At 40.3% G+C, this 18,504-nt stretch overlaps 1 protein-coding gene across 5 annotated transcripts in view; it reads left to right on the top strand.

Annotated features, from left to right (window-relative positions):
- SNTG1 (syntrophin gamma 1) overlaps positions 1 to 9,916 on the top strand; it is a 577,365-nt gene extending 567,449 nt beyond the window's left edge. For all 5 annotated transcript variants that reach the window (XM_083187410.1, XM_083187409.1, XM_083187408.1 and 2 more), the window contains one exon: positions 125 to 9,916. In XM_083187410.1, coding sequence (XP_083043536.1) covers positions 125 to 280 — 156 coding nt within the window. In that variant the 3' untranslated portion in view covers positions 281 to 9,916. The remainder of the gene's footprint in view (positions 1 to 124) is intronic.
- The last annotated feature ends 8,588 nt before the right edge of the window (positions 9,917 to 18,504 follow it).

Raw genomic sequence — 18,504 nt, 5'->3', positions numbered from 1 at the left:
AAATAATGTTTTTAGTAAATTTTATATACAAGGAATATTTTTTTTAGGTGCATTTAAAGCTCAGTAGTGATATTTAAGTTTTCTGCATTCTACTGATTGTGGTTTTTGTGTCCTTTATCTACAGGAGCTGGAGTTTTCCAATCTTTTTGCTGTTCTTCACTGTATTCATTCATTTTTTGCTGCTAAAGTTGCTTGTTTGGACCCTCTTTTTGTTGAGAGTCAGGGGGCTGCTTCAGTATCAACTTCTTGTGCTGCACCACAGCGAGTGTTTTTAAAATGAAGTCTTCAACTGAGGATACTCAAACTGTGAATGAATATTTATTCAATGCAGACCACCTGGATTTGGGGAACTGGGACTCTAACTCAGGAGATTGAAAAGGTTGCTGATTTATTTAAAGAAAAATAAAAATATATTATGGGTTCAGATGATTACCCATTAACAGTCCAGGACACTTGCTGGATACTCAAGGACGTACCTGCATTCATTACAACAACCCAGGATAACAAGGACAATTTGTTTTATTATTTTCTGTGTTTTAATGTTAGTGTTAAAAAAACATATACATACAAATAATAAAGAAAAAAATATGGCAACATGAATTTAGCACTTAATTTCCTAAAACTGCAAAATGAAAGTACCGAAATCGAGATGGCTCCTGATTGTACTTTGTCTTTGGATTTTATGTTGGCAATATAGCAAAAGAAGATATCATTATATAACAAACCATACGGACATAGCAAAAAATACTGTACAAAGCACGAGCACCCATATTATTTTGACAATGGAATATAATCTATACCAGTACTTTCAATTTATGTTACAGTATGATGTTAAGGTGAGGAAGAATCATTTCGAGCAAGTAAAAATCTCAACAGTGTCCTATTCATTTTTATGTTCTGAATTGTGTTACCATATTCATTTACTTTTGCACACAATTTTATGTCTACAGTACTTGAGGCATAAAAGCCATAATACAGACATTTGATAAAATGTAGAATGTTTAGCTGCTTTAGTTAACAATCTAACATATGTTTAGTGATTCACAAGCAGAATACTTAAAGTATTTATATGTAAGCTGCTTAAAAAGCCCTTTGTAATTCAACTTGTGCGGATTGCCCAAAGAATGAGTATTTCCGATTGATTTATGTGTGCTCTTTTGAATTACTGAAAACACATGTATTGGGTTAGAAAACAGTCCATACCTCTCTTTGCATCTAGCTTTAAAGTCTTATGTTTTATCTGCCTGTAGTTAAATAACAGCAGAAAATACACAAGTGGAGTAGGGTCTTATTAATAGTTGGACACAAAATGTTCACAGAATATACAATCAAAACTTGTGTTTTCATCTGTCTTTTTAATCAATCTATCTTAAATATGTCCAGTTTAAAATCTTTTGTATAGCTGTGTCTGGATCAAAGATATGGCAGTCATCATTATCAATATCGTAACCAGAAACTGATTATGATAACTAAAATATTTTAATTAGTAAAATAAGTAAACAATAACCTAAACCATCAGTATTCCCCAATTAATATCCATAATTTGCACCAGTTCCAGGTACTGTAGTCTGGGCTGGTTCTAACTAAATCACATGGATTGAATTAAAACTATGTTAGCCTGGGTGATTTACACCATAGCAGGAAAACAGGCAGTGTCCACATGGCATTGTGGGAACAAGTAGCAACCTATCAAGATGGGGATGTAGACTTTTTATTTGGGCTGCAAAAACAAGTACTTTCGAGAAGGTTATCAGCTTTACTGAATAGTATTTTTTTTTTCTTCTCAATGTCCTTGTGTTGAAGGTAACAGGAAAACAATCCAGAATATGTAATGGAAATTCTGCTGTCCATCTGGTCCCAGTTCAGTAGGAATGCATTAACGAAGATACTTCTACCATTATACTATTATTGTATAAATACATTTTATACAGATGACACATGTCAGTTGTTGCTGTGAATGGATTGCACATGTAATCTCATAGTGATTGTGAGTTGCCTGTGTGTGACCCATTCACAGAAGCATTTAAACCTCTGCGATTCTATGCACACATCCACAGGGATGCTAATCACAACAAATGACTCTCGTTTGCTGCCATTAGCAACTAAGATGAGCTCGGACTCATCTGTGGTGACTTGCAGCCATTGTAGTTCTATTTGAAGTAATACTTCTGAAACTCCCTTATTTTCCAATACATTGTAAAATAAAAAATTATCTCTACAGTGTCAGCAAATGGTAAAACTGCACCCCATTGGAATAAAAGAATAATAAGTAAAAAACAACTGCATTCTTTAGAACCTTGAATATTGCATTGGTCTGGAGGGTTAACAGACAATCAACCAATCATAACCTACTCCAGAGAGCTGATTTGTATATCTCCTGTATGAACAATCTGTGGATAGGTTGAAGAGTCCATGTGCTACAGTAGTTGTCCCTTGGATTAGTGAGAACAGCCCATTTGGGCACGATTTTGCCCGATTCGGATGAATCGGGCCGTGAAATCGTCCCAAATTCATATGGAGACATCCCCTCCGACCCGATGCGCGGCCCCGTGCGCATCGGATCGGAGTCGGGAGGTCGGACGGGCTGCACATAAGATTTGCTAAATCTTACGTGCTGCCCGGAGCAATGCTCTCCCACAACGGGGGACTTACCAGTGCCAGGCGGAGGGCAGGGAGCCGGGCAGAGGAGGAAGCCGCTGCCATCAGCGAGAGCAGGGGACGGCGCAGAGTACCAGGGAGCTGGGCAGGAGAAGACATTGCAGCGGCAGTGCGAGTGGCGGGACTCCACAGCAGTTCAAAAAAAAGGCCATACAAACACATAGGAAGCCATTGATTGCCGGCTTCCTATGCGTTTGTATGGGGGTTTTTTTTGGAAGTGCTGTACTGCTCCCACCACTGACGCTGCCACATCTTCTCCTGCCCGGCTCCCTGGTACTCTGCACCGCCCCCCTTGCTCTCTGCCCAGCGTCTTTTTGCACGGCTCCCTGCGCCCCCGCCTGCTCTCTAGTTGCGGGCATATCTCCGCTGCTGTCCCCCGCTACCATTGTCCCTGCGGCTCCCAGGGAATTGCATGTGATAAATCGCATGCGATTTATCACATGCAAAACTTGGCACATGAAGTGCCATCGCATGTGATCCCTCTCGGGGAGCTGCCGGGACAATCAGGTCCGACTTGTTCTTATGAAAAGTCGGACTAATGTACACTGACCCTGGTTAGTAAATGATGTGTGTTTTTATTATAATAATAAAACATTCTGCAGCCATCATTATTAACACACAAATTTGTTAATTAATGTGCAAAAAAAATAGGCACATATAAGGACACATGGAACTCTAAATAGGATGCAACTTGAATGCTTATGTTGTACTGTATGTGCATTACATTACTTTGTAATACCTGAATAAGAATGCCTCTCCAAAAGCAAGGGGCCATTACTTCAAATATCTGTAACTCAAATTGTTAACACAAGTTTTGACAAATGCTAAGTACTGTCCTTTATGGCAAAATGCATTTAAATTATGCAGGCTGACCTATGTTCAATTCTAAATTAGGCCAATGATCTTATTTTTTAGATATTGCATGAATAATTCAATTATGAAATAATATATTTTAAGAAACATGACATATATTTTTTAAATTGAACTTTGAGTAAAGGTTGTTTTCAATTGTTAAGTTCAAAGAAACTGACCAACTTAGACATTTTGGTTTTGATGAATATTTCCAATAAGTGCTACAGTACCTTAACTGGATTAAAAGGAGCAAAATGTGGCATGCTCTTCTGGCACTATAATATATTAAGGACATTTGTGCAGGTTACCAGGAATAACTTTGGAAAAGACTTTGCACATATTATAGCATTTGATCAATGATTAATGATTGAAACATTGAAACATATAGTTTAAAAAAAAAATCTATTTTACCAGACATGTAAGGGTAAATGTGAGTAAGATGTGAGTTATATTAAAAACTGGATGATGCTTTGGGCAGCCAATCAGATTATCTCTATTATCTTCTAGAAGGCTCTAAACAAATAAGTTGAGTCTGAGTGGTTGCAACTTGCTATGGGCATCATTCATCATAATAGAACTCCCATCTTAGTAAATTTACCCCGTAGAGTTCATGATGTTTCAAAAAATATTGATTGTCACAAATTCAAAGAACAATTTTATAGTCCCTTTGGGAGTAGCACACATCATAGTACAGCAAGTGAAAAGATGGAAGGTGGATAAAAACATTAGAAAGCTTTAGCTTTTTCACCCGAATGTCACATATAGAGCTTTGTTTAATACATACTGTATTAGTGATTCTGTATTTGCCATTTTGGACCTACTATACACAAATCATCTATAACTGAAATGATGCAGATTCAACAAACCTGAGCAGTTTTTTTTAAACACCGTTGTCTGTTTTTTATAATGTTAAGGAATTGATGGCTAGATTTGAAATTGTCCATGGACTTTTAGCATTATAAACAGCATAGCTGGAAACTTAGATTTTGCATGTCACAAATACAGTATCAACAAGGCAAATACTGTCCGCTTATGCATGTAGCCCACAAATGCTGTACAGATTTATTTTTAATCTTTAATTTATTAAATTTAGATTTCTCATTTGCCCCACCTCATCTCATCTGCTCCACTTGCTTTCCTCTATTACAGACAGTCCTTGAGCATTGCCATGTCATCACCTTACTGTGAAAAAATGTCAAAATAATATTTTGTGGCTTGCATTGATGCAGGAATCTTTGCAAAATATATAGCTTTTTAAACCTTTTTGTAAAGGTGTAAGCGAAGAATAACTATGGCACTATCTTCTTTATTCTTCTTGGCATAAGCTCAATTTTTAGAATTTCAAAATATATCATATATTTTTTTTTTTTTGAAAGACCGGATGATGTAAATTGTACTACTTCCTGGTGGCTGGTCTTATGCCTGTTGAATGGCAACTGACTCTAGTTATAAAAAATGTATGAAGAGGTTACATTTAACCAGAAACTGGCATACACAGATTGCATATCATCACACGGGTGCCGTATGACCTCCCGATAGTTGGGATTCCGACAGTCAGTAGAACAATGTTGGAAACTTGACTGTTAAAAGCCCAATATTCGGAATGATGACTTAAATGGGCTATTCTCCCTCGTGGGGGTCCACGACCCACATAGAGGGAGACTATAACCTGTGGCAAGCCCGCAGCATGGCGAGCGCAGTGAGCCAGCAAGGGGCTTTGTTGCATTCGCCACCCCTTTCTGGATTCCTAAGTTCGTCTAATGAACGCCAGAATCTCGACTGTCGGACCCCTATACCACATCCATCGCACACAGTTTATAAATGTTTGCCTCCAAAAACATTTTTTGTAGTATGAATAAGTTGTATTGAGACATACTGTACTGTACTGCCCACCAAAAAAAATCCAGGGCATCTGGATAGAATATCTGCCATACATCAATGTGCAAATTAGTAGCCAGATATAATTTACCAGAAGCAGCTTCTGGTACAGTTTATGGTGCCTTTGAAGGATGTGTGTTTCTGGGACTGATTTATGCGTGCAGCCTATGGAGGTACAAAAAGAAATCAGGTGACTATATGTGCGGTCATGTTCATATCATGAGCTGCCGGTAATATTAAATTGTAATGTGCAATTCCCTGATTGGACTGATGTGATGGTGATTCCATTTGAACGTTCACATTGTTTGCTCACCCCTTGCTTAGATCTTAATCATCAGATGAAAATCAGCTGGGAGTTACATACTAATGCATATGCCAAACCCATTTGAATCAAATGGAAATCATATCAAATTCATTTTTCTCCCTATAGAAGTGTTAAGCAACAGTTTGCATTAGAACTGGGGAGGGTCCGGGATTAATTTAATATTTTAGATCAGTAACATTTCTGTGATACTGTGGTTGTATCACATTGTTAATGTTGTTCCTGTTTTACTCTTATGGACATAGAGCTAAAATGAACAAAGATGAATTGTTCATTTAATCATCGATCCAATTATTGCTCAGGAACTAATTACCAAAAATATAGGACCTAATTTCAGCCAGACGCAATCGCATACACTTTTCCGTTTGGCTGCTGTAACCTATTTACCTATGCTAATGCCTAGTATCTGCTCCTGTATTCTAAAATTCTATTGATCTAGAAGTCAAAGCCTAACCTGCCAACTGATTTTACACTGTCATAATTAGTAACTGGACTTGTGCACACCCCATGATGGGTGCAAAATATCTGTCTGAGACCATGTCCAATTTTTGTGCACATGCTGTGAATGCGCACAGAAGCTGGCCTACTGTACATGTACATGAAATTCCCATGACATGTCCATGAGAACAAAGAGTTCCCTGTCTCCACATGGTCATCACATCCCAGTTATCATGCAGAAATCCCCATTTTGTGGATAGCGTGCCCTGCTTATGAACAGATAAATCAATGAGCCATATGCTGAAATGTATGATATCCCTGCACATGTGAATCATATTTGATTCAGAATCAGGCCCATAATATATAGCATTGACCTCACCCGAGTCTACATTTTTTTTTTAAGGTGATATAGAACTAGCTGTCCAGTCATTGCAGCAGTGTCCGTATCTCTTCTCTAAATGCCCTTTTCATATTTATTCACTATCTCTGCTACTATTAGCTACCCTAATCCTGATTGTATCAATCACTCATTATCATGTAAACTCATTCTTTGGCTTTCAAGTAGGGTGGCCCATCCTGGGATTGGGCGGGGGTTCCCAGGATTTGGCCCCAAAAACAAACAGTCTAATGCTGAGCAGCATCTTAACACTCACTCAGACGCTGCCTGGCTGTTCATGATGCATGGCCCTCAGCTCTGCACAGCGTTATGGTCAGAGGTCACACTGCACAGGCAGAATTGTCACTCTACCGAGCCGCCCACAGCCTCACTGCATCGCTCCCCATACCTGCTCCAGCCGCCTGCCTGCCAGTTCTCCCCAGTCAGACCCCCAGATGCTCCGCCAGACTCACAGCCACCCACCTTCACAGCTGCTGACTGGTCCCGCCCACAGGTAAATATGTGGGGTGGCCGGGGCACTTTTTTATTAGGGAAGCCAATCCCGGGATTGAGCATTTTTCGATCAAGAAATCCGGGATTAAAAAAATGCCCTGTGATTGGCTTCCCTACTTTCAAGTATAGTGTTCTATAGCCTTCACTTAAAGGCTTTCTTTCTCCGAACTAATTTCTTCACGCACACACATACACTCTCTAACACATTGGGTTCTTTATCGTTTCATCTACATTATATAAAATGCAAGTTTTTCATCAACTATATATTCTTATATAATATGTTTCCCTTACAATGTAAGGCATAATTCTCAATAATTATTAACAAAGTTTTAATCACTCAAAATCTACATTATGGCCGGATGAAACAGTGTTATTACTATATTAATCCATCTGAATATTTTGTAATATAATGTATGGCACGACAGCCTCTTTTTGTTTCCTCTAAAAGCTTTTATACCACAATGTTTTTATTTATTACCAGACAACTACTGCAAGGCAATGGTGGTAGCCATTTTGTAGAGCTGACAGAATGCAGCCTATCAAATTACTAGTGACAGTGACTTATCAATATTATTTATCCTATGTATTCTTTCCTACAGCCAAAAACACAGGATATTGTGAAAGATATCACTCAAAAAGGGTCTTCTTAGCGATATCTTTCGCAATATCATCTATTGTGTACAGTCAATATCGTTAACGATGCACACTTCTGCGTGACATTTGTGAGCCTCGCTGTCTGCTCAACATGCAGGTCAATTTGGCTATATAGCCAACAACCTGCATGTTCAGTGGGTCCTGCTGATGTCACTGAACAATTTTGGCCAACATTATATAGGGCCGTATTCCAGTTAACTTGCAAAAGTTAATTCTCTCTCTAGTGGACAAATCCATGTGCATTGCAGGTGGGGCAGATGTTCAGAGAGAGTTAGATTTGGGTGGGGGTTATACTTCAAACTGAGATCTATATCGCAATGTAAAAATAAAGCAGCCAGTATTTACTCTGCACAGAACAAAATAACATCCAAATCTAACTTTCTCTGCACATGTTACATCAGACCCACCTGCAGTGCACATGGTTTTGTCATTAGAGAGAGATTTTGCTTTTGCGAGTGAACCAGAATCAGGCCCATAGTGTGTATAGGACTTAACACAAGAAACAAAAAATAATTCTCTGCTACAGGTATATGTTATAGCCTGCATGGTCCATACTGTTTATCTGCACCTAAAGCCAGTTCTAAAATTTAAAACTTTCTTATGCTTTTAAATATTTATGTGTGTGTTTAGTTTGTACAGAGAAGGAGCAGACATTTGCTGGGTTTAATTATTATAATTATTGAAGTCCTTAGTTACTTTGCCAGTTGATGTCTTTTTTCTTTGTTAACAGCCAAATATATGTTAACACATATCATGACACTTTAGCTTCATTATTTTGTATCTATTCCTTATTCACATTTCTATTATGACTTCCCATCTAAAATAAACCCTCTAATATTATACTGATTGTACGCCATTCTTTTCCACTGCTTAATTAAAAATAAATTCTCCTTCCAATACTGTATATAACAACATATCTTTCCATATTTATAAAGCCCTATCTTAACCAATCCTTTCTCCCAAGTAAAATAAGTAAGCAGCTTGCTCACCGTAGACACCTGCTTGCCTGAACCACAAGCTGGATCAGGACTATTCACACGTTTTAGGTACAGCATTAAAGTAATAGTATAAATTATAGCAGCAGGTGCTGGCTTTTTGGTTCAGTAACTTTATCTGGGTGGATCTTTGGGAATATACTGTGGTGGGTGAGATTGATGAGGAAGCCATTGTCCATTTGAAGAACTTAAAACTACAGCTGCACTTGTACTGTGCAAGATCCCCACTACTATATACTGTATAGCAGGGGTGGCCAAACTGGTCTTCAAGAACTACCAACCGGCCACGTTATCCAAATCCCTTAGCTGTTGCACAGCTGTGGTCATCATTACCAACTGTCACATTTTCAAAAATGCTGCATTCATTCCTACTATAGATCCACAGGTTGCCTGAAAAACATGAACTGTTGGTAGATCTTGAGGACAGGTTCGGCCACCCCTGCTGTACAGTATATTCCAATATACTTTCTACCCACAGTGATGTTCGTGTAGTAGGTAATATCCTCATCTATCTTGCCATACTCCAATATAAAGATAAGTATCTATAAAATACATCTTTGTATTCTTCAATATCTTTAAATTTCACTGAATGAGATTTCTCTGACATCAAAGCTTTAATCTATCTGACCCTCCAACAGTACACAATGTTGCTCGTATGTCCTTCCTAACTAATTGCGCGTTCTCAGGAACAAAACCCTATCTTTATTTTATTCTGTATATAACTGTATATTTATCCTCTTCTGTACAGAGCTGTGGAACATGTTTGCGCTTTATAAATAATATAATAACAATAAGTGTAGAGTACTGATGTGTTGTATTTTTCAAAGAAAATTTTGTAAATAATATTTTTAACATGTTAACATTACTGTGTCTACTACAAAAGCATTCTGTTATACAGTTTCATGCAGTAATCCATACTGTAGATTAAAGCAATATCAAGTGTGACTATCACTAAAAGCTTCTATATCAGTATCTTCTGCTGTTATATTTTCAAGATTAAAGAAGGACTGTGAAATTGACTGGGTCATAGCTAAGAAATTGTGTTTTCACTTTTATTTTTTTAAACAAATCTATGAAAACATATATACAGATGGATTGCGGGAATGCATGTATAAATGAAGGTTTCATCTCATTAGACCTTACACAAATTTCATTATATATATGTGATTTTAACACTGGAAAAAAGAAAATTCACTGTACTGTATGATGAAATAAAATATTTTCACCGAACTAGTCTCATTAATAAGAAGAATGTGCGATGTGTTTTCAGTATAACAATAATACACTGGAAAAATATTTTTTATTTTGGGGAAAAACTGATTTAAAGGTCATGCAGTCAAGCAGTCTGCTGTACAGGGGGAAGAGCACGTCTAGAAACTACAACTGAGACTGGATATGATTATAAATGCTGGAAGATGGAATGTGTGAGGCTAGATGAGCACCTCTATTTTTATTCATAATCATTGGGCCTGTGTGTGCCCTCATCAGTATTCTGATATAGTCATTAACAGAATGTAATACATCAAGGTAAACATAACCTAGCAGTAAAGGATTTAAACAAAAACGTGTTGCTGTCTAAAAAAGGCAAACACTGCAAATGATTAAGACGTGAATCCCCTTTCTTACAGTACTACAAAATGTACAGTACAAAAGGCCTAATTGAGAGATGTATGGAAATGCATTTGCAGATGCTAATGACATACTTGCCTATCCTCCTGGAAATCCGGTAACCCTCAAGCCCCCCCACCCAGAAAGGTGATCAAGTGTACGCATCCCCCTGAACCCCTGCACCCCCACTGGGGTGTTCTGTGAGTGTAAGTATGTGTGTTTGCGTGATTGTGTGCATGAGTGGTTTTACCCCCATTTTGTGTGTGTGATCCCCTGCCCAGTGGGAAGACGGAGGTGCAGAGAAGTGGCGGCAGATTTCCTACTAGGAATAGAAATAAAAATTATTTCTTAGAGATAGCGCTACCAGGACATGCAGCCTAACTCACACAAGTAGTGTTACTGGTACAACTACACAAAAGACATACAAATGAAATTGGAATAGTGTGAATAAATAGTCTGTGTCACCACAGTTGTAAACATTTTTTGACAAAGTACATGGACCAGTTCGCATGTAGTTTACCCTTTTGTTGCTACTGGGGATCAATTGCTGTAAATGAACTATGGTCTGTGTTCCCTCCACAGGGAATCACAAAAGACCAAAAGACATCAAATAGTGCAGTAGCTTTGATAAAACAAAAGGTTTTACTAAATCTGTGCACTTACGCATTTAAGATGTTTATAAAAGAATGAAAGAGTTTCCCACTGGCAAACTGCTACACCGGTGAACCTTGATCTTCCTGAAACTCTGCATACTGTCCAGTAGAGGATGATGTAAAGTGGGTAAACCAGGCACAGGTAGGCAAGCCACGAGAACAGATAGGTATACTTAACGTGTTTTGAGCTATAAGCTCTTCATCAGAAGTGTGAATACAGTTGCTAACACGTCCTGTATTTAAACCCCCCTCATTACAAATTGCACAACTGTCCATGATAACGCAGATTGATGGTGCGCCGGAAGTGACTCGATTCTGACCAGAAACAATATGGCTAACGGGTTTCCTCCGATCATTTGCATTCCATAAGCTGTTTTACCAGAAGTTCTTTAATCGAATATGACTAATGTACGGTTAGTATTCCAATTTGCTTTCTACCAGTTATTGTAGTGGTTTATCTAACATCGTCCATTCATTAGTTCATTGCTCCACATATTACTGTAAGTGAACAATTAGGCAATAAATGTCTATTTAAAAAGTGCTTATTCTAAAAAGTATTTCAATTCAAAATTGCTGTTTAACCCCAATGGGGACAGTGATTTCAATTCAAATTTCCATTTCCTTTCCTGGTGCTACAATCTCTTTTCTATGTCTCTGCTCCTAATTTTAGGCAAAACCATTTGAATTCCCCAGAATTTTACAATGTTACTTGTGATTTTGCCTATATAATAAATGACAGGAGCACTCAAGGGCATAGACAATATTTTTAGAGATGAATTTGTTAATTCGATAGGTCTTTTCATTTACAATAAATTCTTGCATTTTACCATAGAAACTTTTCACAATCCTGCATATGACACATATACCACATCTGTGGAACCCCTTTGAATGTATGCTTTGTCTTTTCTCAGTTTATATTGAGCTGCATACTAATTTATCCTTTAGAGTGGATGCTCTCCTATATATGAAGACTGGAACAGAATGAATATCGGGGTCTAATATAGGATCCTGTATTAGGATCTTCCAGTTGTTTTGGAAAAAATATTTCCTATGTCTCTAAAACACGAGCTATACTTGGAGATAAATGACCACTGATAAGAAGTATCCGATTTTTTCCCTTTTTTCCCTTTAATAACTCATTACGGGAAATGGTTTTAATCTTGGTTTTTGCTTTCTGTAAAAGTTGTTGGCTATAAGCCTACTTCCAAAATCCACTTCTGGTGGAGGGCATCTGCAGGTGATTATTATTTGTTTCCGCACTTCAAAGGGTTTTCAATGCTGAAAACCCTGCATCTATTCTTTTTAAATAGTTGGATATTTAATTATTTACAGTTTCTTATATATCGCAGCAGATCCCGTTGCGCTTTACAATTGTAGACAGTGATAGAACAAACTAGGTAAGAACAGACAGACATGGAGGTAGGAGGGCCCTGATGCAAGCTTATAATCTATAGGGACATAGGAGGGAAACACAAGGACAGGCATCAGTAATAGCATAGCAATCCCACCAAGTTGCAAGTCCAGAAGGGAAGCTATATAATACATAAGTGCCTCAGAGGGTTATGCGTGTAGAACTTAAATATGATAGGCTTGCCTGAAGAGGTGAGTTTTCAGGAAACCCTTGAAAGTTTGGAGGCTAGTAGAGCGTCTTATTGTCCACAAGGTGGGGGCAGCCGGATAAAAGTCCTGTAATACTGAGTGGGAGCTGGTGATCCGTGCAGAAGACAGACACATGTCTTGTACAGAGCGCAGTGGTTGAGTTGGGATATATTTATAAAATAAGTAAAGGTATATACTTTGGTGAATTATGGTTAATAGCTTTATATGTGAATAGGAGTATTTTATATTGAATATGGTAAAATACAGCCAACCAATGTAGAGACTGGCAGAGTGGATCAGCAGACGAAGAACATCTTGCTAGGAAGATCAGTCTAGCAGAAGCATTCAAAATGGATTGCAGTGGTGAGAGTCTGTTCTTGGGAAGACCAGTTAGGAGACTATAGCAATAGTCAATGCGGGATATAATGAGTGAATGGATAAGAGATTTAGTAGTGTCTTGTGCAAGATAGGGTTATATTTGGAATATTTTTTAGATGCATGTAACATGATTTAGAGACAGATTTTATGTGGGGAACAAAGGACAGTTCAGTCGAGGATAACCCCTAGGCAGTGATCTTGTGGGGTAGGGTAGATTGTCCAGTTGTCATAGAAATTGGGGGCACAGATACCTGTGGTGATACAAATTGTCTGTGAGGTTACCAAGGTTTCGCCTTAGAAAATGCAAGAAATCTGTTTGTGATTATAGGAATTCCAAATAATGGCTGATATCTAAGGCACTGTATGTATTACAGAGTTCTAGGACCTGCAAATACAGTTAGCTCTTGTACCAGTTCTACTTGATTGTCAGCAATGGGGGGTTCAGTGTAATCTGGATCTAAAGTAACATTAGTTAGCCACACATAGTAGATACCAGTGCAGAAAAGCAAGGAAGATCTGATTCTCAATAACCCTGAGGGCTTCCATGTACAGAAGGATATTTGGGATGATGTCCTCATTGTTACATCAAATGTGTGTAGTTGGGTCAACTACAGTACCATTTAGCTGGACAATCACCTTGAGCACTGCATTCAGTGGGGCCGATTCAATTAACCAAGAAGGGTGCCAGTTGCCATTCGGGTGCCATATTGACACTGAAAACGGAACCCGAATTAACCCTAACTCGCACCCTTCACGGGACCAAATTCACTGAAATTTGCTCGCACTTTTCAGTGAATTTGGCCCGCCATAAAGTGCGCCCAGTGTCTTGATGATTGGAACTCGGTGAATAATCCGCATACATTAGGGTTAAAAGGATCGACCCCTGTGATTGAATAGTCAAATGCTGTGAAAGATGGGTCCTTCTCCCTTTACTTGAACCAAAGGCTGTCACTGACCATTGAATAAATAACACCGCAGCACAAGGACTGCTAATAGAACTGTATTGTTGTCAGCCATCAATAACTTTATTTAACCAAAGTATGATTACAAAAGCATTCCTAGATTAGACAATTACTGCTAAGCGAATGTGACTGAGACAGTAATATCAGTTTATTCATAAATAAAGACAATATTACACAAGTATTTATAGAAGTTTTACTCATTTAATTCTATCCAGATCTGTTATGTGAGTAATCATCTATAGAATTGATGAAGATAATTAGGAGCAGTTTGGAAATTACACTGTAGGGCATTATGATGCCTATGAATTGTTCTAAGCCTAGGAGAGAGATAAAGTGGACAGAGATAAAGTAGCCACCAATCAGCCATGGTACAAAGGTAATTTGGAGAGTATTTTGTGGCTCTCCAACATATCATGTTAAAGAACTTTCCTTAAATAAAACAATACATTTCTTTTGCAACAACCCCATTTAATGGCATTCGGTTAACATTCCGGCATATCTTGACTTATGGCTACAAGGCCGGCGCACTGTCGGGATTCATTTTATCAAGATGATGGCATCTGTATTCTAATAGCCAGCATCAATATCTGCTGGTCAATGTATTTATGACCTTGAAAAAGGCTGTTACAGCTGAAAAACGTTAGTTTTATACAGCAAATTAAGGCACCAACTCCTAAACCATATCCCATTCATCAGTGCACAGATAAGAACATGCCGGGGACAAGGAGCTGCGGTCACCACCCGTTCCCTCAAAACTCATGAGAGCCGGGAACAGAAGCCCGAAAGTCACAGCCAGAAGTACAGCATACAGGGACAATGGCACAGACCGGCTAACCAGCACCCGGCCAGTGTCAGACTGGAAAACAGCCAGCCACCCACCAAATGAGGTCTGCACTAAAGACCTATGGAGGCAAACGCAGGACTAGATGGACTGACCCCAGCCAGAGGCTACAAACTATGAGTGCCAATTAGACTGCCCACCACTATCTGCCCAGCGGGACACCGCAGGCAGGATCAGTAACTAGACAAAAAAGTTAGATATCCAAGAGAGGATGTCAAAAAGGTCTCCCGGGTGGGGCACAGCCTTCTAAAAGAGTAGATAACTGTTAATACAAACTTTATTTATTAAAACATGACCGTAAAGTTGGGTCAGACAAGGACAGAAGACGAAGACAAACAGATAACACTTATAGACGATATACGTGAGAAAGTAGTGAAATATAATTTCATAATACTTATGTCTATGGATTTTAAGATAGGAGAATTCCTCCAGGTATCAGTAACTGTGTATCAATATACTTGTTTGAAATCCTACTAGACAATAAACACCTCAAGTAACAATATATGTTTAGAGTTAATATCAAAATGATTTTGCAACAATGTTCCCTGTAAATCACAATATTATCTTAGCTACGTTTCACCAGAGTATCAATAAAGTAGCAGTGTAGGCAATGTATGAAAATACCCGAGTTTTGATTTGCTAAGGGAGTCGCTGCTGCCTGTGCATGTGACAAATGTCAGTGAATGCACAGTTGAGCGGACCCCGAGAGCGTCACAGGATCAGTAACTAAACAGGGAGACATACAGTAGTTTCATCTTTGCACCTTTGTCCATGGCTAGCCATGGCTAGCCATGGCTATTCTATTGTTCTCAGCTGCAATACAATACGTATTGCAGCTGAGAACAATAGAATAGCCATGGCTAGCCATGGCTAGCCATGGCCAAAGGAGCAAATATTAAACTTGCTCCTACTGTAGGCACAGCCAGGAGAAGACATAGGCTCACCTAGAGTCTATGGGATTGTAAAGGGGTTCATAGTGAATCGCTGACAATAGACTTGTCACGGGAATGGGATTGGATGGGTTCGTGTGAGTGTCAGGTACCACACTGGAGGCAGCAGGCGTAGGGTTAAATCGAGCCGGTTTAATAAAAGATGGTTTCATGTATGTACATAGATACTTCTCTTGTACAACAGGCACTCAAATACTTCTTTGAGGCAATTCGGGAACAAAATAAGCAACTTGCTATAACTTGGAAAAGTCCGGTGAAAGACTGGGGAGTAACGGCAATACGGTGCTGTACAATACCGCTGGTATGAAATGGAGGTTGGGAGGGTAGCCAGAAGACGATGAAGGTAACTGGGCACAGGTAGACGGAGAATGAGCAGGCTGGATGAAGAAACTGCCGACGGGGTAGCTGAGCCAGAGCACAGGTTTCACAGGGTTAACCGATGGTTAGGACCGAGAGAAGGCAGGAGAGTAACAGACAGGCTGAAGACTCTTTTGCACTGACACCAGATAGCTCCTGACAGCCTCCCTAAATCCCCAGGGAGATGCTGCCATTGGCCACAGCGGTGCAGTGGGCTGAACACCATTCCCTGGCCCAATCCTGCATAGCCCTCAACCAAGATGGCGCCGCCAGCCTCTGGACGCTGCTGACGTCCATCAGACCGGCGCCGCCCGTACTGAGAGAGTCCCAGCTACAGGCTCCCCACTGCGTTCCCCCTCTGCCGCCCAGGACCCAGCGCCAGACAGGAGAGTCGCCGACGCGCACGGAGCGGTGAGTAGGAGACACGCTACGTGCCGCCGGCGGCTCTCCTGACAGTACCCCCTCCTTTCGGAGTGACCCTCTGTTTTCTGGGTATTCTGTGGGGATTCCTGCGGAAGAATTGTTTAACAAGGACTGGAGCATGAAGGTCAGAGGCATTCACCCAAGAGTTCTCCTCGGGACCGTAGCCCGACCATTCCACCAAGTATTGGAGGTGCGAGTGATGTCGACGGCAGTCCAAGACTCTCTTGACTTCAAATTCGGCATCTGTACAGACAACAGGAGCTCTGGGGGGCTTTTGTCGGAAAGGACTTAGCTTTAAAGCCTTGAGCAACGAGACATGGAACGAATTTGCAATTTTCATAGAAGCCGGAAGTTTTAACTTAACAGCAACTGGGTTGATGATTTGGGAAATCTGATATGGACCTATGAAGCGTGGTGCAAATTTCATCGAGGGTAGGCGTAAACGAAGATGACGGGTTGACAGCCATACACGATCTCCGATCTTGAAGTTAGGTGCAGCTCTTCGTCGGCGATCTGCGAATCTTTTATATCGAAGTGCAGAATTTGACAAAGCCTCTTGAACTTTGGACCAGATATGTGAGAAGTGCTGTAAGGAAGAATCGACTGCAGGAACCTCCGATGCCGGAAGATTGGCAAATTCAGGGGAATGAGGATGTTTTCCATAAACAGTAAAAAATGGGGTATGACCAGAAGAAGAATGGTAGGAATTGTTGTGAGCGAATTCGGCCCATGGAAGAAGATCTGACCAATCATCTTGAGAAGAGGAAATGAAGAATCGTAGAAAGGTCTCCAAATCCTGATTGATGCGTTCGGTTTGACCATTGGACTGTGGGTGGTATGCTGAAGAAAACTGAAGCTTGATTTGCATGGCTGAACACAAGGATTTCCAGAAACGAGCTGTGAATTGTACCCCTCGGTCGGAGACGATTTCAGATGGAAGTCCGTGTAATTTGAAGATGGAAGAAACAAAGAGTTTGGCCAACACAGGTGCACAGGGAAGCCCTTTGAGAGGGAAGAAGTGTGCCATTTTCGAAAATCTGTCTACGACGACCCAGATCACCGTGTTTCCGTTAGAGACTGGGAGGTCGGTGATGAAGTCCATCGAGAGATGTGTCCAGGGACGACTCGGAATGGGGAGAGGATGGAGAGGACCAGCTGGCGACATACGGGATGTCTTGTGTTGCGCGCAAGGAACGCAGGAGGATATAAAACTTTTGACGTCTGTGGACATAGACGGCCACCAATAGGAGCGTTGTAAGAATGTTAGAGTCTTTTGCACCCCTGGATGACCAGCGAAACGTGAAGCATGGGCCCATCTTAATATCTTGGTGCGGAGTTCCTTAGGAACGTATGTCTTCCCTGGAGGTGGCACAGGAGTAGTTGACGTAAGTGCGAAAACAAGCGGGTTCAGTATGGGTTGAGGTTGGATGTTTTCCTCCGCGGAAGAGTCAAAGGACCGGGACAGGGCATCCGCCTTACTATTCTCTGAGCCGGGTCGGAAGAGAATTTGGAAATGGAAACGTTCAAAGAAGGTGGACCATCGTGTTTGGCGGGCAGTGAGACAATGAACATTGCGCAGGAATGAAAGGTTTTTATGATCAGAATAGACCGTGATTCTGTGTCGTGCTCCTTCTAACAGATACCTCCATTCTTCGAATGCTAGCTTTATGGCTAAAAGTTCTTGTTCGCCAATAGGATAGTATCTCTCTGCTGGAAGGAATTTTTTGGAGAAATAAGCGCAGGGCAGAAGTTTATTATCTTCGTCTCGCTGAAGGAGGATAGCCCCTACTCCCTCGGATGAGGCGTCAACCTCTAGAAAGAAAGGCTTGTCTGCATCCGGCTGAAGGAGGATAGGGGCAGTCATGAAAGCTAACTTTAATTGTTGAAAGGCAGCAAAGGCTTCAGGGGGCCACTTGGCTGGATCAGCTTCCTTGGTGGTAAGAGCAGTAAGGGGTGCTGCGATGGTAGAAAAGTTATGAATGAATCGGCGATAATAATTAGAGAATCCGAGGAATCTCTGCAGACCTTTTAAAGTAGTAGGAGCCGT

The sequence above is a fragment of the Crinia signifera genome, chromosome 5, assembly GCF_055691185.1.
Source record: "Crinia signifera chromosome 5, ASM5569118v1, whole genome shotgun sequence".
Classification (NCBI taxonomy): Eukaryota; Metazoa; Chordata; class Amphibia; order Anura; family Myobatrachidae; genus Crinia; species Crinia signifera.
This window is presented reverse-complemented; position numbering and strand designations above follow the sequence as displayed.